This window comes from Lepidochelys kempii, unplaced genomic scaffold, assembly GCF_965140285.1.
Source record: "Lepidochelys kempii isolate rLepKem1 unplaced genomic scaffold, rLepKem1.hap1 scaffold_276, whole genome shotgun sequence".
In the NCBI taxonomy this organism is placed as follows: Eukaryota; Metazoa; Chordata; order Testudines; family Cheloniidae; genus Lepidochelys; species Lepidochelys kempii.
Genome location: NW_027621930.1, coordinates 9817 through 35566, shown reverse-complemented (window position 1 = coordinate 35566; position 25750 = coordinate 9817). Strand labels below are relative to the sequence as shown.

The window sequence follows — 25750 nt, the reverse complement described above, 5'->3', positions numbered from 1 at the left end:
CCTCCCATTTAATTTTTCAGTGAGCTGTTTTTAAGTTGAAGTTTACAGTCTCTTTTCTTCATGAGGTACACAGTCATATGTGCCTGTCACAGGATTGGGTGTCCCCTTTACTAAGCCAGGGTTATTCAAGATATGCTGGATGCTATCACTATCCATTGCAGTGCTATAAGGTCCTTGACTACTTTTAACCAAGGAACATAATCCTGACCTCAGAGTGTAATACAATAAAATAAAAAATGGAGCAAGTTGCCACTACTGCATGACTGAGCTAAGACAAATTGAAAGGTATAACAGGTAGTGCAGGGCTGAGCTAAAGGGTAACTGTTTCCAATTCTACACTGAAAGCTAAAGTGAAATGGCATTTTCACCACAAGCTGTATTCCTAATCTTTTGGGTCTGAGGATGGTGTACTAAATAGTATCTTGGTGCTGCAGCCACAGGGTGATGTGCTTACATTTTATAGGTCAGCTTAGACAAAAAGTGTATGAGACAACCTGAGCTGACTTTCAGTGAAAATGCTGCCTGCTGATCTAAACTCAAGACCTGATTCTGCTCTCAGATTTTCAAAGTAGCTCAGCTCCCACTCCGGTCCCCAGATGAAGTGGCCAGAGTTTCACAAGTTGAGTGCTGAGCTCTTTTGAAAATATGACCATTTATTTGGTGGTGCCTCAGTTCCCAGCGTGAAACATGGGAATAATATCACCCACTTTCTCCCACTCTTGATCTGTTTACACTGTGTGCTCTTCAGGTTTGTTACTATGTGTTTGTAAGATGCCTAGCATAGTAGGGCCCTGATCCCATCTGGGAATGCTAGGTCTTACCATAATACAAATAAATAGATCACAGACACTCAGAGAGAGTACTTATACAGCACCATTCATGTTAGGCTGCAGTTTTCAAAGGACCCTTAGGGCTGGTTCTACACACAAACCTTCATCAAAATGATTAAATCAATTGTAATTCACCCCTTTTGCTATTTCAGTTCAAGTCTGTGTGTGGACACACTTTTATTTTAGAATAAAAAATTGTATTAAATTGCTGTAGGGCACTCTTGAACCGAAATAAGTATCCACACACAGACTTGCACTGAAACAACAAGAGTGGTGAATTATATCTGATCAGGGCCGGATCTAGGATTTTTGCCACCCCAAGCAAAAAAATGTTTGGCCACCCCTTTTTTTCGTGCCCCCCCGCCCCTGGCTCCGCCCCAACTCTGCCCCTTCCTAACCCCTTCCCCAAATCCCCGGCCCCGCCTCCTCCCCCTGGTTGTGCCACATTTCCACCCCCCCATTGCTTCCTGCAGCTCCCCCCCTGCAACTCCCCGCCCTAGCTCACCTCCGCTCCAGCTGCTCCCTTGAACACACCGCCACTCCACTTCTCCCTAGGGAGAGGTAGCATGTTCAGGGGAGCAGGAGGAGCGGAGGTGAGCGAGGGTGGGTGGGTGAGCGCAGGAAGTAATGGGGGGGGTAGAGGTTCACCTCCGCTCCACCACCGCCGCCTCTCCCGAGCGCACCGCCGCTCGGCTTCTCCTCCCTCCCTCCCAGGCTTGCTGCGCCAAACAGCTGTTTCGTGCGCGGCAAGCCTGGGAGGGAAGGGGGAGAAGCGGAGCGGTGGCAGCACGCTTAGGGGAGCAGGTAGAGGCGGAGCAGAGGTGAGCTGGGGCAGCGGGGGCACATTTCTAGGGGCGGCATGGCCGACGCCAGAATGCCGCCCCTAGAAATGTGCCGCTCCAAGAACCTGCTTGTTTTGCTGGTGCCTAGAGCCGGCCCTGTATCTGATTTAATTATTTCAGTGCAAATTTATGTGTAGACCAGCCCTAGGTGAGTTAGGCACCCAACTCCTATTGTCAATGGACTTTGGATGTCTAACTTCCTTACGCTCTTTGAAAATCCCAGCCCCGGTATCTAAATTGCAAATGAATCAGACTGAAGAGTTGAGAGTTTCTGGAGCAGTCTGGGTTATTGTGTAATGTGACCCCATTTGTGGTCATTCTATACCTCTCATTCATAGCTCTGCACCCCCCCAATTCTGCTGCCATATGTGGGTCAGGCACAATTTCCTGTGTTTGAACTGAACCTGGTCCTTTCCTTACATTCAAAGGCTCCTTCCATGTATCCCAGGCTGTTCCTTTTATGCACACAGTCTCAGTGGCCCTGGCATTGAGAGTGTGGTGCTTACAAATGATGGTGGAGTGATAAGTCTGAGTGTGCATTTGTCCATATCCTTACTGCGTTATTTGCACAACAACCAAAAAGTGCACCAGGTGCTTTACACACAAGGAGCCTTGCATCTTGGGGTATCAGTTAACACCAATGCAAAGTGGGTGTGAAATGCTATTGAATCCAAAAGGTGGCATTTTGCACTACTGTAAATAATGACACAAGGGGCAATGCAATGGTGAATGGGGTCCAAAGCCCCTTTGCTGAAAAAGGGACTCGGGGGAGTGGGGGCGTTCTGAGATGTATTTGACCCATGCATAGTGCAATTTTTGGAGCCAATTCCTAGCTGTCCTTGATTTTAGCCCTGGCCTGTGACTCTTGATGAGCCTTTTCTTTCTGATACTGGCACAAATCACAGTGTTCAAGTAATTCCCAAGTTCATTATTTGGCAAAGCAAGGTCCCTAGGGGATTTCACTGAGTCTTCAGCTTTTCTCACTTCCACAGTTGTGGGAAGCTCTGCTTGAGGTTGGGGGGAGTGGTTCCTGTAAAGGTCATATGATAAAAGTGGAAAAGCTTTGTCAAAATGGAGGCCTTGCACCAAGAGCCATGGTTCATCACTTTTGTTTGCATTTAGTTTGTTGGGAGTTTCTGGTGGACTTTCCTTGCTTAAGAGCATAATTGGCCTGTCAGGAGGACAGGAAGTTGTGACTGCTTCCTGGCCAGACAGCCCAGCTTCGCTGCAGTGTTTGCACAAACAAGGAGGAGTTAAAAGCTTTAGTTTCAGGCTTGTTCTCTAGCTCAGATCCCAACACAGGGTTACTAGGCAGTGAAATCCCAGCCCTATCTGTTTGATAAAGGGAGCAAGGAATCAAGGACAGTTAGGTGCTTGGGCTGCCTTGCTTTTTCCCTGTAGCACTCAGTTTTTCTGTCTTTTACAGACTCTTTGAGGAGTGCAGCTTGGGAGTAAGTGGAGTGACCGTGTTCCCCTTGTGAGACAGTCACCCTGGAGAACTGGATGTAGCCCCCACTGTAGGACAGTGACCCTGAAGACAGGGGACTGTGTTCCCTTCCATGCAGGATGGCAACTAAGGCACTTGGTAACAATCACTGACTCTGCTGCGTAAGGTGAATACCATGGCCTCGCCCTGCCCAATGGCCTTTAACACTACCAAATACTTCCTCATCCCTGTCTACTCTGTGGTAGTTGGGGCTGGCTTGCCGCTGAACTGCCTGGCACTTTGGGCCCTGGTGTCCCAGATAAACAAGTCTATCGTCCTCTCTGTCTATATGCTGAACCTGGTGGTAGCTGACCTGCTGCAGACCCTGATGCTGCCCTTCTGGATCTACTATAGCTACTGGGATCACAACTGGGATTTGGGGGCTGGGGCCTGCGTGGCAGTCAGCCTGGGCTTTATCACCAACTTCTATGCCAAGAATGGCTTCCTGTGCCTCATTGCCATGGAGCGCTACATAGGTGTGGTCCATCCCCTGTGGTTCCGTGGGCTACAGACAATACACGGTGCCACCAAGGTCAGCGCCACAGCGTGGGTGCTGGTGCTCAGCATCTGCTCCGTGGGGACTGGGCTACTGCGGAAGGAGCCAGAAGCAGGGCGCTGCTATGAGGGTTACCCACTGGGCACGTACTATGCAAGTTTTAAGATGGCCACCATGGCTTTATCCTTCTTCCTACCCTGCTTCTTCATGGGCTTCTTCTACCTCCGGGTGCTGCACAAGCTCAGGCAGCTGCCATCGCTGGAGCGGGAGACAAAGAGGCAAATCTACAGCTTCATCTCCCTCATCATCATCTCTTTCTTCCTGCTTTGTGTTCCTTACCAGGTGACGTCCTTCTACAAATACCAGAGGGAGATGGTTCAGAATAATGAAGGTCTCTGCCTCTTTGAGACAAACCTCTTCATTTACAGTCAGGCAGCACTGTGCCTCACCACTCTGGGCAATGTCCTGGATCCTCTGCTGTACATCCTGCTCCTCAAAGATGTGCGGACAGAACTCGGAAATCACTTAAAATGCAAGGTCTTGGGTCAGGGTCACAAGTAGATTAGACAGGAATGGAGACACTGGGTGGACACTGGCCCAGACCACTGCGTAAGATACCCAGTGAGGTGGGGGAAACCCATTTGGACTTCAAGGTCCCTCCATTTGATCCCGGTCTGAATGCCAGGGCTTGGCCTTGCTCTCTGCTTCCCTTTGTGAAGCAGCTCTGCCCCCTGCAGCCAAATATGGAAATATGGTCCCTCAGGGACTTCCAGTCACTCAGAACTTTTTAGAGACGCAATTCAATACCAAAGAGACAGGCCGAGTCAAGCCACAAAAAATCATTAGATTGGCATATGAATAATAAATTTTAGGTCTTTTTGCCTTTATGGTTTGAGCTCCAGCTTTTCACTGCAAGTGGGGGGTGATCATGCTCTTTTAAATGAACAGCATCATATAATTTCAAGAGCTGGGGCTTTAACATTTAATATTATGTATGCATCCGATGAAGTGAGCTGTAGTTCACGAAAGCTTATGCTCAAATAAATTTGTTAGTCTCTAAGGTGCCACAAGCACTCCTTTTCTTTTTATTTAATATTTTGAGACTCATGATAAAACTGTGAGAGGTGGCAACACTGAACAGACGAAGTATAAAAAATGTAGACCACTAGACTAGACTAGGATCTAGGAGTGGATATGGATGGATAGGCGCAACCTGCAGCAGAGAAGATATTCATCCAAACTTACAAGTGAGTGAGTGTGAGAGAGAAGAGAGAGAGACCCAGATCCCCACCAGTGAAAATAGACCCACCCCCAACAAAAGCAGAAATGCAACGAAATGGTGCCCATTGGGGAGAAAGAGAGACCCAGAGCACAAAGAGAAAGGCACCCATGTCCATGCCACATCCCCAGCTCAGGTATGAGCAGCCACAGAGATGGGTGATGTGAGAAACTGTCTATCCTCTGGCAGTGCCTCCCCTTTGCCCATCTCTCTCTCTCATCCTGAGTGCTGCACAGTGGCACTATCGGTCCCACACACACAGTCTTGCCAAATTCTTATTTTTAAACCAACCACCACCACCCCCAGGACAAATCAGGGCTTGAAGTTTTGGGAAAGAATCTTCCTGCTGGGGTGGCGGGAGCCTGAAGCAGCCAGGCTGAAATCCTCCAAGCCAGACCATTCATCCCTCCTACCGGGGGGAGGGTAAAATGTGTCCCACAAAGGGGGATGGCAGACAGACCGAACATGGATCCTGGTCTGCTGCTGTTTCCTGTCAGAGAGCCCTCTGTCAGGGAAATACAAATTAAATGTACCAGTCTGAATAAAATCCAGGTCACTACCCTCTGCTTACTGACACTGGCCACCTCCTCACTGCGGGGGGGGGGGGGGGCGCAGGTGAGGGCTTCCTCCTACACTGGCTGGAGCAGCCTCCCTCATGTGCTCACTAAATGTGTTCTCCTTTGCTTCTGAATCTCCCTGTCCTCCTGGATAAGCAGCACTGTGTGGTGATCGGGGGGATCTGGGGAGTGCTGTTGGTAGGGGATGCGGTCATGTGTCAGGACCTAGATAGCGCTGTTGTGAAGTGAAGGCCAGAGGATTCCTGCAGAGGACAGTGTCTGAGATGGCTCAAAGCTGCACTGAACCCTGCATGTATCTACTGCTGGTGTTGCCCACCGAGCAGACTCCTCCTCATTCATCCTGGCAGTGGGGAGCACTGCTGGCTCCCTGCTTAAGACCGCTGTCTCATACAACTCCATGCAGCCCCCCTCTCCTGTGCAAAGGGCCGTGGCTTCCCTGCAGGGAAAGGGGAAGGGAGGAAGCTTTATTGGTCTCTGGTCTCCCCACAATTTTGGAGTGGGATAGGGAGGATCCCAATTCCTTTCCTCTGGAGGGTCTCTCCCTTGTTGGGCAGCGTAGGCCACCCTGGTGGTGACTCTGTGGCAGGCTATGGGGTGTTCGCGCAGCCCCTGCCCAACGGAGAGTTGGCCACCCAGATTCTGTGTTCAAGCTAGCGAACAGGGGACCGCAAACAGGGGAGTTTGAGAGAGTGCAAAGGAGATCCCACTGCTGAAAGAACAAGGTGCGAGTATTAACTTTGGGGTAACTGGATGATCGAGATGCTAAAGGATCACTCAAAGATGATAAGGCCATTGTGGAGAAACTAAATGAATTCTTTGTATTGGTCTTCACTGTTGAGGATGCGAGGGAGATTCCCAAACCTGAGCCATTCTTTTTGGGTGACAGATCTGAGGAACTGTCCCAAATTGAGGTGTCATTAGAGGAGGTTTTGGAACAAATTGATGAACTAAACAGTAATAAGTCTCCAGAACCTGATGGTATTCACCCAAGAGTTCTGAAGGAACTCAAATGTGAAATTGCAGGACTACTAACTGTCATCTGTAACCTACCATTTAAATCAGTTTCTGTACCAAATGACTGGAGGATAGCTAATGTTTAAAAAAGGCTCCAGAGGTGACCCTGGCAACTACAGGCCGGTAAGCCTCACTTCAGTACCGGGCAAATTGGTTGAAACTATCGTAAAGAACAAAATTGTCAGACACACAGATGAACATAATTTGTTGGGAAATAGTCAACATGGCTTTTGTAAAGGGAAATCATGCCTCACCAATCTAGTAGAATTCTTTGAAGGGGTCAACAAGCATGCGGACAAAGGAGATCCAGTGGATATAGTGTATTTAGATTTTCAGAAAGCCTTTGACAAGGTCCCTCACCAAAGGCTCTTAAGCAAAATAAGCAGTCATGGGATAAGAGGGAAGATTCTCTCATGTACTGGTAACTGGTTAAAAGATAGGAAACAAAGGGTAGGAAAAAATGGTCAGTTTTCAGAATGGAGAGAGGTAAACAGTGGTGTCCCCTAGGGATCTGTACTGGGCCCAGGGCCAGCTTTAGGTACCAGCAAAACAAGCAGGTGCTTGGGGCGGCACATTTCTAGGGGCAGTATTCTGGTGTCGGCCATGCCGCCCCTAGAAATGTGCCCCCACCACCCCAGCTCGCCTTCCCTCCGCCTCCACCTGCTCCCCTGAGTGCACCGCCGCCACTCCGCTTCTCCCTGCTCCCTCCCAGGCTTGCTGCGTGCGAAACAGCTGTTTGGCACGGCGAGCCTGGGAGGGAAGGAGGAGAAGTCGAGCAGCGGCGCGCTCAGGGGAGGCAGTGGTGGTGAAGCAGAGGTGAGCTGCGGCGGGGAGTGGTTCCTCTAACCCCCCCGTTACTTCCTGCGCTCCTGCCCCCTCACCTCCGCTCTGCCTGCTCCCCTGAACGCACTGCCTCTCCCTCACCTGAGAGGAAGAGGGGAGAAGCAGACCAGCAGCGTGTTCAGGGGAGCAGGCAGAGCGGAGGTAAAGCTAAGGCAGGGGGTTGCGGGTGGGGGAGCCGCAGGAAGCAATGGGGGGGTGGAAAAGCGACACACCCGGGGGGAGGAGGCAGGGCTGGGGATTTGGGGAAGGGGTTAGGAAGAGGCAGAGTTGGGGCGGAGCCAGGGGCACGAAAAAAAAGTGGGGGCAGCCAAAAATTTTTTTGCTTGGGGCAGCAAAAATCCTACAGCCGGCCCTGACTGGGCCCAGTCCTATTTAACATATTCATAAACTATCTGGGAAAAGGGGTAAACAGTGAGGTGGCAAAATCTGCAGATAATACAAAACTACTCAACATAGTTAAGTCCCAGGCAGACTGTGAAGACCTACAAAAGGATCTCACAAAACTGGGTGACTGGGCAACAAAATGGCAGACGAACAAAATGTTGGGAATCATCAAGAAAGGGATAGATAATAAGATGGAAAATATCATATTGTCTCTATATAAATCCATGGTACACCCACACCTGGAATACTGCATGCAGATGTGGTCGCCCCATCTCGAAAAAGATCTACTGGAATTGGAAAAAGTTTAGAAAAGGGCAACAAAAATTATTAGGGGTATAGAACTGCTTCCGTATGAGGGGAGATTAATAAGACTGGTACTTTTCAGCTTGGAAAAGAGGCGACTAAAGGGGTATATGATTGAGGTCTGTAAAATCATGAGTGGTATAGAGAAAGTAAATAAGAAAGTGTTATTTACTCCTTCTCATAATACAAGAGCAAGGTGTCCCCAAATGAAATTAATAGGCAGCAGGTTTAAAACAAAGTATTTTTTCATGCAACGCACTGTCAACCTCTGGAACTCCTTGCCGGAGGGTGTTGTGAAGGCCAGTACTATAACGGGATTCAAAAGGGAGCTAGATAGATTCATGGAAGATAGGTCCATCAATGGCTATTAGCCAGGATGAGCAGGAATGGTGTCCCTAGCCTCTGTTTGCCGGAAGTTGGGATTGGGTGACAGCGCACAGATCACTTGATGATAACCTGTCTGTTCATTCCCTTTGGAGCACCTGCCATTGGCCACTGTCAGAGGACAGGATACTGGCAGTGATGAGCTGGAGCCGGTTCACTGGAACAGGTTGTTACATTTAGAAGCCCTTTTAGAACCGGTTGTCCCTCGAGGGACAACCGGTTCTAAAAGGGCTTCTAAATGAAACAAGCGGACAAAAGTGACACCTTAGGAGCCGACTCCATGGGTGCTCCAGGATTGGAGCACCCACAGGGAAAATTTGGTGGGTGCAGAGCACCCACTGGCAGCTCCCTGCCCGGCCCCAGGTCACCTCACCTCCGCTCTGCCTCCTCCCCTGAACGCACTGCCCCGCTCTTCTTCTCCGCCTCTCCCCAGGTTTCCCGCAAATCAGCTGTTCGTGCAGGAAGCCTGGGAGGGCTGAGAAGCAAGCGGCAGCTTCGCGCTCAGGCCCAGGGAGGGGGAGGCAGAGCAGAGGTGAGCTGGGGTGCACGAGGAGGGCCGCTCGAACTGCAGCAGGTAACTTGGGGGGCGCACAGGGGAACCGCTCCCCGCCCCAGCTCGCCTCCACCTCCCTGGGCCTGAGCGCGAAGCCGCCACTTGCTTCTCAGCGCTCCCAGACTTCCCGCGTGAACAGCTGATTCGCGGGAAGCAGAACAGGGCAGATAAGCAAAGCGGGGCGGTGCGTTCAGGGGAGGCGGAGGCGAGCTGGGGCCAGGCGCAGGGCGGGGAGCTGCCGGTGGGTGCTCCAGCCCCGGAGCACCCAGGGAGTTGGTGCCTAAGGCACCACTTTTGATGTGATGGGTGGCGGGAAGGGCTGCTCCCCCGCTAGCTACGCTACCCCGCCTCTAGGAGCCAGAGGGACCTGCCGGCTGCTTCCTGGGAGCTACCCCAGGTAAGCACCGCCAGGACTCCCCACCTCGCCCCCCAGCAGGTCCCTCTGGCTCTTAGGGGTGGGGGCGCAGTGGGCACCCACTACAGTGGCCCACAAGACCCTCCTGCCCTGTTCTGGGGGCAGTCAGGGGAGGGAGGTGGATGGGGCAGGGGTCCCGGGGGTGGTCATCAAGGAACACAGGGGGGTTGCATGGGGCAGGAGTCCCAGGGGGCGGGGGTGGGCCATGACCCCCTCGTGGGGTGAGGAGGGAACCGGTTGTTAAGATTTTGGCAGCTCATCACTGGATACAGGGCTTGATGGACCTTTGGTCTGACCCAGTATGGCCATTCTTATGTTCTTAAAACTCAAAAAAGAGTCCTACAAAAAGTGGAAACTTGGTCAAATTACAAAGGATGAATATAAACAAACACCACAAGTGTGTAGGGACAAAATTAGAAAAGCCAAGGCAAACCGAGATCAAACTAGCTAGGGACATAAAAGGAAACAAGAAAACATTCTACACATACATTAGAAGCAAGAGGAAGACCAAGGACAGAGTAGGTGGGCTACTCAATAAGGGGGAAAAGACAATAACAGAAAATGTGGAAATGGCAGAGGTGCTTAATGACTTCTTTGTTTTGGTTTTCACCAAGAAGGTGGGTGGCGATTGGACGTCTAGCATAGTGAATGCCAGTGAAAATGAGCTCGGATCAGAGTCTAAAATACAGAAAGAACAAGTCAAAAATTACTTAGACAAATTAGATGTCCTCAAATCGCCAGGGCCTGATGAAATGCATTCTAGAATACTCAAGGAGCTGACTGAGGAGATATTTGAGCCATTAGCTATTATCTTTGAAAAGTCATGGAAGACGGGAGACATTCCAGAAGACTGGAAAAGGGCAAATATAGTGCCCATCTACAAAAAGGGAAATAAGGACAACCCGGGGAATTACAGACCAGTCAGCTTAACATCAGTACCCAGAAAGATAATGGAGCAAATAATTAAGCAATCAAGTTGCAAACACTGAGAAGATAATAAGGTGATAAATAACAGTCAGCATGGATTTGTCAAGAACAAATTGGGTCAAACCAACCTGATAGCTTTCTTTGATAGGGTAACAAGCCTTGTAGATAGGGGGAAGCGGTAGATGTGGTATATCTTGACTTTAGTGAGGCTTTTGATACTGTCTCACATGACCGTCTCATAAACAAACTAGGAAAATAGAACCTAGATGGATCTACTATAAGGTGGGTGTATAACTGGTTGGAAAATCGTTCCCAGAGAGTAGTTTTCAGTGGTTCATAGTCATGCTGGAAGGGTATAATGAGTGGGATCCTGCAGGGAATTGGTTCTGGGTCCGGTTCTGTTCAATATCTTCATCAATGATTTAGATAACGGCATGGAGAGTACATTTATAAAGTTTGCAGACAATACCAAGATGGGAGGGGTTGTAAGTGCTTTGGCGGATAGAATTAAAATTCAAAATTATCTGGACAAACTGGAGAAATGGTCTGAAGTAAATAGGATGAAATCAATAAGGACAAATGTGAAGTACTCCACTTAGGAAGGAACAATCAGTTGCACAACTGTAGTATTGCGTCCAGGTCTAGGCGCCACAGTTCAGGAAAGATGTGGACAAATTAGAAAAAGTCCAGAGAAGAACAAAAAAAAATGATTAAAGGTCTAGAAAACATGACCTATGAGGGAAGATTGAAAAAATTGGGTTTGTTTAATCTGGAAAAGAGAAGACTGGGGGGGGGGGGACATGATCGCAGTTTTCAAGTATATAAAAGGTTGTTACAAAGAGCAGGGAGAACAATTATTCTTCTTAACCTCTGGGGATAGGACAAGGAGCAATGGGCTTAAAGTGCAGCAAGGGAGGTTCAGGTTAGACATTATGAAAAAATTCCTGTCAGGGTGGTTAGGCGCTGGAATAAATTGCCCAGGGAGGTTGTGGGAACTCCATCTTTGGGGATTTGTAAGAGCAGGTTGGACAAGCCCCTGTCAGAACTGGTCTAGAGAATACTTAGTCCTGCCAGGAGTGCGGGGACTAGACTAGACGACCTCTCCAGGCCCCTTCCAGTCCTACCCTTCTACGTGGGGAGGGGTCTGCACCCCAAGACCAGACCGCTCAGAGCCGGGCCCTGACGGAGTGGACGTCTGGCTCTTCCCACCTCGGCCCCGCCCCCTCAGCCCATTGCCCCACCCGTCCGGCTCTATCTCAGCCCCTAGCCCTCTGCCCCGCCACTGTCGCTCATGGCCTCCCAGCTCCATCCCTTTCTGGCCCCACCCGACCCGAGAAACGGCCTCTGTCTGTGCTTGATTTAAGAGGGTCCGTTTCAAAACGGCCAATCGCCGTTACGGGACGGCAGCGGTCCGGCGCTGATTGGAGGAAGCACGACCTACCCGCTCCCGCGCGTTAGCCACTAGCCGATCCCACCGCAGGATCGCGAGAACCTTCGCTCACCAATGACAACGCGAGGAAACAGAGTCGTCATCATCCCCACGATGACCAATGGGAAGGCGTCAGGGCGCAGGCCCCGGATGCAATTCCGCCGCCATGGAGCTCTTTCAGTCAATCAGACACAGTTGATTCCGCCTCTTCCTCGACTGCAGCTTATAAGACTTGAACGTGACAGATATGGCAGCCAACCAATGAGGATAAAAGCAGAGCGGTGGTGCGCTAAAAAATACCTTTAACCAATCACAGAGGTCCATAGGCTAGGGCGAGTTCTGATGAGTTGTTCAACCAATCAGAAAGGAAAATTGTTATAGGGACGGTGGGTGGGGGGAATGACAGGCCAGTCAGAGTGGAAAGTTGGAGCAGGGTCGGGGAGTGACACGTTCTTCAGCCAATCGTTATCTTAGTCGCCTTTCCATGTAGGAAAAAGGGGCAAAGCCCACTCCTGGCCTCGCCCTCACCCTCTTTGCTCTCATTGGCCAATATTCTGTTCGACTTCCATACTTGCCAATTACTGCTGAGAAAGGGGTTTCCCGCCCTCCAATGGGGGCGTGAAGGGGGCGGGCACAGATTAGTCCGGGCTGCGCGGCACAGAGGGCGGCGTGGACGCCATTTTGTGAGGAGCTCGGAGTGGGGTGGCTGCGGAGAGATAGTGAGAGTGACGCGGAGCCGTATTGGGGTCTAGCGGTGAGTGAGTCGTTCGGGAGCCTTTCCTGAGGGTTAATGGTGCGGTCCTGCCCCGGGAGGGGCGGGGGCATCTCTCCGGCCGCTGATGGTGGGGGCTGGGGCTCGACACACATATCCCCCCCCCTTCCCCGGGGGAATGGCGTGGCCCTGGAGCGGGGGCGGCGGGGACGACACGATACACACAGTCTCCTCCCCGGGTAATGGGGCGGGGACGACACATTCTTCTCCAGAAATAGTGGGTGGGAGGATATCTTGCCCCTCTCCCGGTAATGCTGAGGGGCTGGAGGGACACACCACACATTTCTCTCCGGTAATCGTGGGTGGGACGACATCTTGCGCCCCCCTCCTCCGGTAATGGTGCGGCCCCGGGGAGGGAAATCTACACTTTTGGGGGGAAGGCCAATGCCGGAAATGGGATGACCTAATGGTCTGTTCCAGGGGAGAGATTTTTTTCTTCTGCCGGGGCGGGTAATGGCGCTGCCGAAACAGAAAATCTGTTTGTTCCCTAGAACTCGGAGATCAGGATGCGGGGGGGGAGGTCGGGAAAACTGGCAATGTAAATATCCTGCTCCTGCCCCCCCCCCCCCCGGGGGTGGAGAATGGCACGTCCTAGTGAGTAACTCTGTCCTGCCCCTTTGGAAGAGACCAAGATGGGGGCGGGGGAGGAGGGCTAACCCCACATGCATCCCCCTTTGTTTTGACTCCCGTGGCTGAGATGGCCGAGACCTGGAGGTTGGTGGGAGGGATGTCTGGGCTGGGCTGCCGTCTCCTTCCCCCAGGATGTCAGAATGGGGGGAGCCCAGATGTGACTGTGGTGGTCGGGGGGGGGGGGTTGCATGAGGGTGCACAGACTGCCTCCATGGTCAGGGTCGGCTGGTACATATACTCTGCAACACATACACCTTGTTTGGGTCACTTGTGATGGTACTCCTATGGCAGGGATGGGCCACACATTCAGACCCCTTCCGGGAGGGGCAGCTAGCCCCCTTATCTCTGGTTCAAGAAGTGTCTGTAAATGGTCCCTGGGCACAAACATCACTGCAGGGATTTGGACAGCTGATGCGAATCTGGGCTGTGTCTGTGTCTACATGGGAGGTACCATCTAACCAAACTTTGTGTGAAACAGCAGGCATTTGGTGTCTGTTGTGACTCCAAACCGGACAGTGTCAGCCTCCTCACTATCACACCACCTCTCTGGGGTGACAGCAGGCTGGGGAAACAACCTGTGGAGCTCAAATCCTAGAGGCATGGCCTCGTGTAGACATTCTTGTTATGGGGGAGGGAGGGATAGCTCAGTGGTTTGAGCATTGCCATGCTAAACCCAGGGTTGTGAGTTCAATCTTTGAGGGGGCCATTTGGGATTTGGGGTAAAATTTGGGGATTGGCCCTGCTTTGAGCAGGGGGTTGGACTAGATGACCTCCTGAGGTCCCTTCCAACCCTGGTATTCTAATGATTGTAATAATAAACATAGCAATAGGTGAGAGTGAGAGGATCCTGTTCCCCTATGCTGTAGGGTGGGACTCTGCCTTATTCCTAGTGATCAGAGATGGTTTGAAGGAGAGAGTGACTTACAATGTGACTTATACTGGGGTAATGCGGACCCCGCAGTTCAGGCTGTCCCTGAACCATGCCAGGGGAGCATGTGGTGGCAGTGTATACTAAAGGCACAGGACACTTCCTTTCCCAATGTCTCCCCCCACTACACTTCTTCACATCTAATCCACTTTCTCTGTCTGTGTTCTGAACCAGTGTGGTAATGAGCCCATCTACCCTGGGATCCTCCCCATCCATGCTGGATCAGATAGATGGGCCCATGTAGACAGGTATCTCTTTCACATCATATCCACGGCCCCTAGGGCCACAGGGCAGTGAGCCCACCTAGCCTGGTATCCCATCTCCAGCTATATCTAATGCTGGTCTCTTCAGAGAGAGAGAGAAGGCAGTCTCATCCCCTTTTCCAGTAACAAGCCACCTTCCATAATACCTGACAGGGAGGGGAAGGGGATATTTTCTTCCAACCCCAAAAGGATGTGGTGCCTCAGACCCCCCACATTCCTGGAGTTCCAGTTAACTGACTTGCAGGTTCCTCTCCCCATCCTCTGTCAGGGTTGGCTCCAGCGTATGCATCCGATGAAGTGAGCTGTAGCTCACGAAAGCTCATGCTCAAATAAATTGGTTAGTCTCTAAGGTGCCACAAGTACTCCTTTTCTTTTAGTGTATATATGTTCTCCTTCCCTTCGCCCTCATTGCCTCATGGTGTGTGAACATGATGCACCTCCACTTGAAGCTGCCTCCTGCCACAAGCTCACAGATATCTGTGTACTCACAAGTCATTTGAGCTGCTTCCTTGGTGACAGGGAGAAGCAGAGATATTAAGATAGAGACAGAGTTTCATCGTACCCAGAGCCCTAACTGAACTAGGGCAGCTGTGAGCTTGGGGCCCCCTGGGAGGTAGGCAGGTCTCTTGGCGGGCGAATGGGAGATGCGTGCAGTGTTTCTGAGGAACCCTGACTCAATCTGTCCCTTCTCCTTTCACAGGGCAGCGAGGCGAAACCCCATCCCTTCTCACTGGAGCTCAGCTTCGTTTTAACCCCCCCTCCCCACACATGCACACCTCCCAATTTTATAGAGCCATTTTAACGGTGTCCCCGTGGCCTAGCGCTCCCTGCGCCAAACCGGAGCTGGATTTAAGATGTAATTTTTAAAGTCTCTATCTCTATTTTTTCTGCAGCAGCTGGGGTAGGTGAGGAGCCTTTTCGCCCCTCATAAGCTGACCTCTCCTCGGGTATTTTTAGAGTGAAATGATGATGTGCAAAGGGCTGTGATTGTCTCCTACCGAGAGCTCTCCCCAGGCGGTTCTGTGGTAACTGAGCTGGAACAGAGAGAGAGAGAGAGGGAGAGAACAGAAATGATCGTTGCTGACTTGACATTTTGGCACCTCCCGTTTTTCTAATCTGGGCTATTTTTATTTTTGTTTTTTTACAGTGAGATTTTTTTGATCTTCAGCTACAGTAAGTTATTCCAATTTTTTTTTCCATTTTTCCTGCCTTTCCACTGATTTCCTTTTTATTGTTGTTGCTAGTTACTATTACTATTATACTACTATAATGCTGATGACTTGACTATGCTGATATGTTGCTGATGGTGATGATAATGACACTGCTGATTTTTAACCGGATGAAATCGAGTTTTTCTGAGTGTTCCTGACTGTGGAAGGTTTTTAAATTTTTAAAGTGGATTGATCACGCTAACTCTTTTTTTTCCCCCCTGACTGCCTGGCTGCTGAGAGTGGGACCTGGTTTCTCCTGAATTGTTTTAGAACATCTCTGGAAGTCTGTATTTTTTTTTATTTTTTTATTTTTTATTTTTAATCTTTCATTTGTACAATTTTTAAACTGTTGCTGCAATATGATATCTGTGGTGCTTATCGCTCCTGATAGCGATGGCCCTTCCCCAAACAGCCCCTCTCCTCCTTTGACCCCCAAACCCTCCTCCCGCTCTTCCTCTACGCCGTCCTTCCCTCACAAACAACCCACCACAACGACATGGACACCCAGCCCGGAGCAGCAGCGGCAGCTGGTGGTACCACGTGCGGCGCAGATACAAATCCATCCTGGGCCATGGTAAGAGGTGTGAGGGCCAATAGGTTTTATTGCAAGCTTCAGCAGCCAGAATTAAAGGCCCTGGCATGGAGGAGGCATTGTTGTGTGTGCCAATGTTGTGTCTTAGGCATGGTCCAAGGGTAGCTTGCTGCAGAGACGTGCATTAGCAGAGCTGCAGGGGGCGGGGGGTTTTGCCATGGCAAGGGACATGGTCATGTGGCTCTGGTGGTGGGAGGGGAAAGACACAGCCTGCTTGGTTATCACGGCTGATAAGTGTGGTCACATTTCCACCTCCACAAGCTGCGTCACAAGAAGAGTTCTGGGTTTGAGAGAGACAGAGGAAGGGAAGCCATGTAAATCCTGTTCTCAACACACAACTTGTCAGGCTCAGCTCCCCCAGACGTGCAGCCTTCCAGCATCGATGAACCTTTCTGCTGCTCTCCTCAGATGTCCCTTTCAGTGAGGAGCCTGGAGCTGAGCACAGGATCCCAGGTGGGATCTTCTGGACTTGTGTATAGAGGTACTCTCCCGTCCCTGCTCTGGGACCAGAGGCCTTTGTGTTTAAGAGTGTTGGACCTGAGTGCCAGGTCCCAGATGGGGTCTCCCTAGAGCTGTACGTAGGTTGTTCTCCCTTTTCTTGTCTGTGGTTGGTATGTGCAGAAGCAGCAGGGGGTTGAACCACCTCTGGGGATGGAGCATGCTGACTCACTACTCAGTGACATGCTCTCAAGTCCTGGAGTCCTCACCAAGCTCTGCTGAGGTCCCTCAATCCTGACTTGCAGCTGCCCCTGCTATTTTAGTCCAAGGGCTTCTGTAGCAGGGACTGTCAGTGGCACCATGTTTGTTGTATGGTCCTTGAGCTCCTGGCAGGTGCTCAGTCTGGCCTGTTGAAATGCAGGTGTGTTAAACTCACCAGCCCCCAATGCTTTGACCTTTTGGGGTGTGGGGCTGTGTTTGGGTGTGGAGGGCAACAATCTTCTGTGCAGCAGAGCTGAGTGTAAAGGGTGTATGCCATCCTGAGAGATGGGGGACAGTTCTCAAGAAGTCTTCCAGACCTCTGTTCCCTTCCCCTCCCAGCCCCCTGCAGCTCCATGAAAGAGCATCCCCTTCATCAGAGGCAAGTGGAAACAAAGCTGCACTCCATCTCCATGTTGTGCAGCATTGCCCCCATGCTGATCCCTGCCTCCTACTCGTGATGTACAGTGCCTGTATGCTGCCCTAGGCCCATCGTATTCTGTGCAGAAGGGGGTTGAACACCCCCTTCAGATGGGACAAGTCATTGCTCTTTCATGAAAGGCTTGTTGTCTGTAGGGTGGCTGGGAAGGCGTGCACAGAATGTCAGGGAGGGAGAGCACTTGGTGAAGTGCTTGGGTCTCAGGTGAGCCCCTATGTTGCTGGGTGACCCAGGGAAGGTCACTCTGCCTCCTTCTGAGTTGGCTGGTGTGGAGCACAAGGCAGGATCTGCATGAGTCCAGCCCCTCACCACTCCCAGTTTGGAAATGGCCTCAGGAAGAAAGGATCCAGGGTCCACGTGAGCCAAGATAGGGCTTCTCATTCCCATCCAGCCTGTCTGCTTCGCAAAGAGATTGGGACGGCTCCTCTTAGAGAATGGAGGGTTACACAACAACGGGTGATAGATCGGATCCTGGTATTTGCAGCCGCATTACAGAACAAAGGGCAGAATTAATGAAATGGAAAGGCAGTTAGTGTGCTGGAGGATGGTGTGGATTGCACTGTCAGCAAATTTGCGGATGATACTAAACTGGGAGGAGCGGTAGATACGCTGGAGGGCAGGGATAGGATACAGAGGGACCTAGACAAATTGGAGGATTGGGCCAAAAGAAATCTGATGAGGTTCAATAAGGATAAGTGCAGGTTCCTGCACTTAGGACGGAAGAACCCAATGCACAGCTACAGACTAGGGACCGAATGGCTAGGCAGCAGTTCTGCGGAAAAGGACCTAGGGGTGACAGTGGACGAGAAGCTGGATATGAGCCAGCAGTGTGCCCTTGTTGCCAAGAAGGCCAATGGCATTTTGGGATGTATAAGTAGGGGCATAGCGAGCAGATCGAGGGATGTGATCGTTCCCCTCTATTTGACTTTGGTGAAGCCTCATCTGGAGTAGTGTGTCCAGTTTTGGGCCCCACACTACAAGAAGGATGTGGATAAATTGGAGAGAGTCCAGCGAAGGGCAACAAAAATGATTAGGGGTCTGGAACACATGACTTATGAGGAGAGGCTGAGGGAACTGGGATTGTTTAGTCTGCAGAAGAGAAGAATGAGGGGGGATTTGATAGCTGCTTTCAACTATGTGAGAGGTAGTTCCAGGGAGTATGGTTCTAGACTATTCTCAGTGGTGGAAGAGGACAGGACAAGGAGTAGTGGTCTCAAGTTGCAGGGGGGGAGGTTTAGGTTGGATATTAGGAAAAACTTTTTCACTAGGAGGGTGGTGAAACACTGGAATGCGTTGCCTAGGAAGGTGGTGGAATCTCCTTCCTTAGAAGTTTTTAAGGTCAGGCTTGACAAAGCCCTGGCTGGGATGATTTAATTGGGTATGGGTCCTGCTTTTGAGCAGTGGGTTGGACTAGATGACCTCCTGAGGTCCCTTCCAACCCTGATATTCTGTGATTCTATGCTGCTGCCAAAAAGGAAATAGTTTCATGCCGTGGACACATAGCCAGTGGAACTCCCCATCACATGGTGGCGTTGAGGAGGCCAAGAGGTTGGTAGGGTTCAGGCAGATTGGGCATGTGCATCCAGAGTTCCATTAGCCAGGGTTAAGGCTGGGATAGCCAAAAGTACTGTGGGGGGCTATTGCCCATGTCCCAAACTCCTAGGCTCCTTTTGGAAATCTAAAACCAAGGGTGGAAGGAATCTAAGCTTTCCTCCTTCCGACCCTGAATTGACTCCTAACTGAGGGGGTTGGGGGGAAATTGCCTGCTGCAGGGTTTCTTAGCCCTTCCTCTGAGGTGGTGACTGCTGCCAGGTGATTCTGGGCCAGACAGAGCACTATGTGACTGGATCTGACACTGGCTGTATTCCAGGGTCAGGAAAAGTTGGAGAGCTAGGCAGGTGCCTAGGGCTAGGTGTTGGGCATCTCTTCTCTGTAGGTATTGCAGTCTCTTCTGCAGGCACAGATGCTCTGGGGGCTTGTATACAAAGTGTTACTCATACACTTGAAGGACAGAAAATGATGATCTAGCTTGACCTCGTGCGCATCAGGCTACAGAATCTCACCCATATGTTCCTGTAATAGGCCCGTAACCTCTGGCTGAGTTACTGAAGTTCTCAAATCTTGATTTAAAGACTTCAAGTTACAGAGAAGCCACCATTTACTGTAGTTCAAACTATCAAATGACCCGTGTTCCACATTGCAGAGGAAGGTGAACCCCTCCTCCCCGCCCGGTCTCTGCCAGTCTGTTCTGGGGGGACATTACTTCCTGACCCCAAATGTGGCGTTTAGACTCTGAGCATGTGGGCAAGATCCACCAGGCAGACACCTGGGAAAGAACTCTCTCTAGTAACTCAGCCCTTCCCATCTAGTGTTTCATTTTTGACTGTTGGGGATATTTGCTAATAGAAGTCACAGATGGACCTTTTGCCATTTTAGGCAGCCTTATATCATCCCTTCCGTAAACTTGTAAAATTCGGTCTTGAAACAAATTAGTGTTTTTTTGCCTCCACTTCTCCCCTTGGCAAGGGGTCTTGGAGTCATTTTGGATAGTTCCCTGAAAACATCCACTCAATGTGCAGTGGCAGTCAAAAAAGCAAACAGAATGTTGGGAATCATTAAGAAAGGGTAGATAAGACAGAAAATATATTTCTTCTATATAAATCCATGGTACACCCACATCTTGTATACTGCATGCAGATGTGGTCGCCCCATCTCAAAAAATATATATTGGACTTGGAAAAGGTTTAGAAAAGGGCAACAAAAATGATTAGGGGTTTGGAACAGCTGCTGTATGAGGAGAGATTAATAAAACAGGGACTTTTCAGCTTGGAAAAGAGACGACTAAGGGGGGGATATGATAGATGTCTATAAAATCATTACTGGTGTGGAGAAAGTAAATAAGGAAGTGTTATTTACTCCTCATAACACAAGAACTAGGGACCACCAAATGAAATTAATAGGCAGCAGGTTTAAAACAAAAGGAAGTATTTTTTCACACAATGCACAGTCAACTTGTGGAACTCCTTGCCAGAGGATGTTGTAAATGCCAAGACTGTAACAGGATTCAAAAAAGAACTAGATAGATTCATGGATAGGTCCATCAATGGCTATTAGCCAGGATGGGCAGGGATGGTGTCCCTACCCTCTGTTTGCCAGAAGCTGGGAATGGGTGACAGGGGATGGATCACTTGCTGATTACTTGTTCTGTTCATTCTCTCTGGGGCACCTAGCATTGGCCACTGTTGGAAAACAGGATACTGGGCTAGATGGTCCTTTGATCTGACCCAGTATGGCCATTCTTATGGTCTTCCAGAACTTCAATCCTATGATGGTTACAAACCTGTCTCTCATTTCAAGCCTAAACTTGTTGATGGCCAGTTTATATCCATTTGTTCTTGTGGCTCTTAACTACATTGGCTCTTAACTAAAATAACTCCTCTTCCTCCCTGGTGTTTATCCCTCTGATGTATTTATAGAGATCAGTCACATCTCCCCTCAGCCTTTACTTTGTTAGGCTAAATGAGGCAAGTTCCTTAAGTTTCCCCTCATAAGGTAGGTTCTCCATTCCTCTGATCATCCTAGCAGGCTTTCTCTGGACCTGTTCCAGTTTGAATGCATCTTTCTTAAACATGGGAGACCGGAATTGCACACCGTATTCCAAATGGCCTCTCATCAGTGCCTTGTACAATGGTAATTCTAAAAGGGGGTGGATCTGGCTGTTCCCGGATCACTGTGTAGCCATGACCAAGCCTTCAATTGCTCGCCCAAGTCTAATTGTGTGCCTCGTGTTGTGACTGGAGGTTCTGAGATCGCGGTCCCTTTTCATAAAGAACTTGGATGCCTGGATGGAAGGCAGTGGAGATGGGACCTGGCTCTGAGATGCAGGGAGATGGGGTGTGGTCATTCCTGTGACTGTCCCTCTGACCAGCTTTCCCCACCCCAGCAGGTCCGTGCTGCGTGTGAGACATGGCCAGCAACGTCACCAACAAAACAGACCCACGCTCCATGAACTCGCGTGTATTCATCGGGAATCTCAACACACTGGTGGTGAAGAAGTCTGATGTGGAGGCTATCTTCTCCAAGTATGGCAAAATTGTGGGCTGCTCTGTGCACAAGGGCTTTGCCTTCGTGCAGTACGTCAACGAGCGGAATGCCCGCGCTGCTGTGGCCGGGGAGGATGGCCGGATGATCGCAGGCCAGGTTCTAGGTGAGCGCCTCCTGGCTGCATCCCTAACTCAGATCAGACACCTCTTCATGCACAGTGAGGAGTATCACGGGGTTAGCACAGGCAAAGTCCTAGGTGAGCGTCTCCTGGCTGCATCCCTAACCCAGACCAGACAGTCCCCCAGCCTCGCATACTCGGGAGATGTCAGGGATAGCATTGGCCTGGTCCCAGGTGAGCACCTCCTGCCTGCCGTAAACCTACCGTACCATACCAGGGAGATTGCTGGCCAGACCCTTGGTGGGTGTCCCCAAGTTGTGCCTCCTGCCCCATCTGCGCGCACTGCAGAGGATAAGCTGATCACCAGCCAGGTTCTGTGAGAGCTTCACCCAACACTCCCACCCTGGCTAGTTGTTCAGCTGTTGAGGTGCCCCCCTGCAGCACCTAGTCACAGAAGCTAGGAGGGAGGAGGAGAAATGTGAGCATGGAATAGATGGGGGTGGGTTGGGAGCTGGGATGGGGGGTTCCCAGAGTGGCAGGTTTCTGACCCTCTGCAGATCTCTGATACAAGAGATGCCGCTGCCTCTTCCACCAGGGCTCAGGTTTATCTCAGAAGCTGTTAGAGGCACTGGCCAGCAGCCAACAGTGACCTAGTGCTGATCTGTCAAGGGAGGTGGGTATGATGCTCAAGAGGTCTTGGGCACAGGGGTGTGAATCGGAGGGTGTCTGTGGGGTTCTGTGGAGACTGAGGCACCCATTATGCAGTCTGCCCCTTTCCCTGTTGCCAGTGCGTGGCCGGGTCACTGACACACACAGGCCCTGTTGCAAGCTGGATAAACTGTAATCACAGTCTGCAGTTGGGAATTTTCTCTGGGCAAGCCTTGCATGTGTGGGGAGCCTTCCCATTGCTTGGCCCCTGTGGTGTGTGTCTGCTTCCCCACTGCCAGCTGTTCCCCATGGCCTGTTTGGTGGGACTGGGTACTGAGTTGTGCTGGAGAGGGACATGGATCATGCTATCACTTCATGCCTGTGAGCTGCACTGGTCAGAGCTAGCACTCCAGTGGGGGAGAGCGGCTCTGATCCAGGAGCTGTCCCCTGTGGGCCTGGCTCCAGTCAGTTGAAGTGTTTAGTTCCTCACACCAATGAGGAGTAGGGGTGTCTGCTCAGCATATGTCTGCTTCTCTCTCAGACATCAACCTGGCGGCTGAGCCAAAGGTGAACCGGGGCAAGGCGGGCGTGAAGCGGTCGGCAGCGGAGATGTACGGGTCAGTAGCTGCACCACCTTCTCCGTCCCCTCTAGTCAGGTCGGGACCCTTATGTTTTTTATATCGCGTTCATGCCCTGCGTGGGCACTTCTCTCTGTCTCTTTCTGTCTCCCAGAGGTGGGGAGGGATGTCAGGAAGTGGCTGCACATTAGATGCCTCCCTTGGGTGTCTCGGGCTGCCTAGGCCCCTGCCCCAAGTGTGTGAATTGCTGTGGCTCCCTGGGTGTGGGAGGTCCTGCCCAGGCCCGTCCCAGCTCATCTCACGTGGCCCTGGGTAGCAGGCTAGCTGGAGAGACAGGTGCTGGTGGGTTTGCTTAGCAAAGCTACCCCTCCCTCCTGCAGCATGGCTCCTTGTGTGTGTATAACTTGCACTCAGAAGCCAGTGAGTCCCTTAGGCTGGGCTTCTGGGTCCTATCTCCCTCCATGAGGAGCAGGTTTGGTGCAGCAGCACCTCTTTCTCCACTTCCTCAGCAGGGTCCCTCCTCACCATCATCTCCTCCTTCTTCTCTACACCCCCCACCCCCCCCGGCTATCTGCCCATCCTGACCATGTCTCATGGGCTTTCTCTTCCAGGTCCTCCTTCGATCTGGACTATGATTTCCAGCGGGATTACTATGACAGGTACGTTGAGTGTCCTGGGAGGATGACAATAAGCTTTAACACTGCACACACAATCTCTCAGGGGGCGTAGATGCCACTGTAACACTCTATTTGAGCATAAGCTTTCGTGAGCTACAGCTCACTTCATCGGATGCATACTGTGGAAAGTATAGAAGATCTTTTATACACACAAAGCATGAAAAAATGGGTATTTACCACTACAAAAGGTTTTCTCTCCCCCCACCCCACTCTCCAAGAAAATTTTTTGTAGTGGTAAACACCCATTTTTTCATGCTTTGTGTGTATAAAAGATCTTCTATACTTTCCACAGTATGCATCTGATGAAGTGAGCTGTAGTGCTCAAAAGCTTATGCTCAAATAAATTGGTTAGTCTCTAAGGTGCCACAAGTACTCCTTTTCTTTTTGCGAATACAGACTAACACGGTTGTTACTCTGAAACTTGTAACACTCTGCAGCTCAGTGTGCAGGTGGGTGCGTGGAGGTCCTGTTGCTCGGGGGTCACTGTTTTCCTCCTGCTCCTAGGATGTACAGCTACCCCGCACGTGTGCCCCCACCTCCCCCCATCGCCCGGGCTGTGGTGCCTTCCAAACGCCAGCGTGTCTCTGGCAACACCTCTCGCCGAGGCAAGAGTGGCTTTAATTCCAAGAGTGGTCAGCGAGGATCATCCTCCAAGTCTGGTAAATGTACGTGTCGGAGCCTGCAGTGCTGACTTCAGGGGCCTGGGGCGGGGTCAGACGGGCTGCGGGTGCCAGACTAGGGTGACCAGATGTCCTGTTAAAATCGGGACTGTCCCGATTTTTAGGTCTTTGTCCCGCGTTCCGACTGATGCACGATCAGGACGCCATTTGTCCCGATATTGCAGCTTTGGCTGCTCTTGCGTGTGTGGTTTTTTTAAAAATTATTTTATTTATTTATTTATTTGCTTCCCCTATGTGTCCCAATATTTTACCCGTTAAATCTGGTCACCCTATGTCAGACCCACCTTGAGTAGTGTGTACTGATACTAACTTACCCTTCTTGCCAGTGCGGGGTCTAAGGGCCCTGCATTCCAGAGTTGGGGTTGTAGCCTGTACCTTGTTGGGATGGGTCCTAGTGTCAATCAGTCCCCTGCTTCTCTTGGGTTTCAGTGAAAGGTGATGACATCCAGACCATTAAGAAGGAGCTGACCCAGATCAAACAGAAAGTGGATTCGCTGTTGGAGAGCCTGGAAAAGATTGAGAAGGATCAAAGTAAACAGACGGGTGAGAGGGGGGTGGAGAAGGGCGTGGGGCTCTCTTGAGGGACCCATGTTGGTTTGTCCTGGGTGTGGAGCTGTGGCAGGGTTGGGAGAATGTCCCCCTCCATGGAGTGTGCTTTGTTCAGGGCAGCCTCAGCTCCCTGGATGGGGGGTGGGCACAAGGCCCTGGGGCAGTGTTTTTCCTTACACCCATCCTCACCCCCTTTAGAGATGAAGAATGAGAAGTCTGAGGAGGAGCAGAGCAGCAGCTCCATGAAGAAGGAGGAGAGCAACGTGAAGATGGAGTCTGAGGCTGGGGCAGACGACTCTGCTGAGGAGGGGGACCTGCTGGACGATGACGATAATGAGGATCGAGGGGATGACCAGGTATGAACCCTGAAGCCAGAGAGAGCCAGGGCAGAGTGGGTGTCACTGTAGCTAATCCCTTCCTGTCCCCTCTCTCTCAGCTGGAATCCATCAAGGGTGACGAGAAGGAGGCGGAGGAAGGAGAGGACGACAGAGACAGTGCCAATGGTGAAGATGACTCCTAAGCCACTGGCGTAACCCCTCCCAGCAAGGCGCCCACCTGAGATTGAGCCTGTCACTGGCCCCTCCCCAGCCTCCTTCTCACTGCCCGTCCATGTGTTCATGGTGTTGTCTCCTGCTGCACCCCTGGCTCTCCCCATAGTTCTGTTAAATCCCCTGTCATTTTCCTCTTTTAATTTTGATACCTCTATGATTTAACAATAAAAAAAAGTATGGTTTTTACCTGGTGCATCTACCTGTATCTGTCCACCTGGGGGTACCCTCTGGCCCAGCATATGTAGTGGCATCTGCCACAGTGGAGGGAGATTATGGCATAGAGCAATTGGGGAAGGGGACACTCAGGAGCAGGATGTACCACAAGAAGTTTTTGGTGGGGGATACATGTCTCCTAGTGCAAGCCAGGGGTTTGTGCACTAGCAGATATCCCACTCCTGGAGCTTAGAGTATTGTTTCTCCAGACGTAGTATCAACTGGGCTCAGGCTGCTACCTTGTCTGCTGGGATGGGAGGTTTAAAGGACACAACCTGATTAAGGAGCACTAATGCTTGAGCCCCATCATAGTTAATGAATGTGCACCAGAAAAGCAAGGAGGTGGCTGCTGCTTCCAGTTCACATTTGAGACACAGACACCCTGACTCTTCCAACCA

The 25750-nt window shown here is 50.9% G+C and overlaps 2 protein-coding genes across 14 annotated transcripts; both read left to right on the top strand.

Moving 5' to 3' along the window:
• Positions 1–3294: 3294 nt before the first annotated feature.
• Positions 3295–4217, top strand: LOC140897098 (G-protein coupled receptor 4). Its single transcript, XM_073309404.1, has one exon. The coding sequence runs from the start codon at positions 3295–3297 to the stop codon at positions 4213–4215; it is 921 nt and encodes a 306-aa protein (XP_073165505.1). The 3' UTR covers positions 4216–4217.
• An 8166-nt stretch (positions 4218–12383) lies between these two features.
• Positions 12384–25325, top strand: HNRNPC (heterogeneous nuclear ribonucleoprotein C). 13 transcript variants are annotated; one of them, XM_073308676.2, is made up of 9 exons: positions 12384–12517; positions 15504–15529; positions 21241–21501; positions 22646–22760; positions 23294–23341; positions 23864–24024; positions 24469–24582; positions 24787–24944; positions 25025–25325. In XM_073308676.2, exons 3-9 carry the CDS (start codon positions 21261–21263, stop codon positions 25106–25108), a joined length of 921 nt encoding a protein of 306 aa, XP_073164777.1. In that variant the 5' UTR covers positions 12384–12517; positions 15504–15529; positions 21241–21260; the 3' UTR covers positions 25109–25325. The 13 variants fall into 13 exon arrangements, with proteins under 13 accessions (XP_073164777.1, XP_073164775.1, XP_073164776.1 ...); XM_073308674.2 differs by having other exon boundaries at positions 21238–21501; XM_073308675.2 differs by having other exon boundaries at positions 15504–16141; positions 21238–21501.
• Positions 25326–25750: the final 425 nt, after the last annotated feature.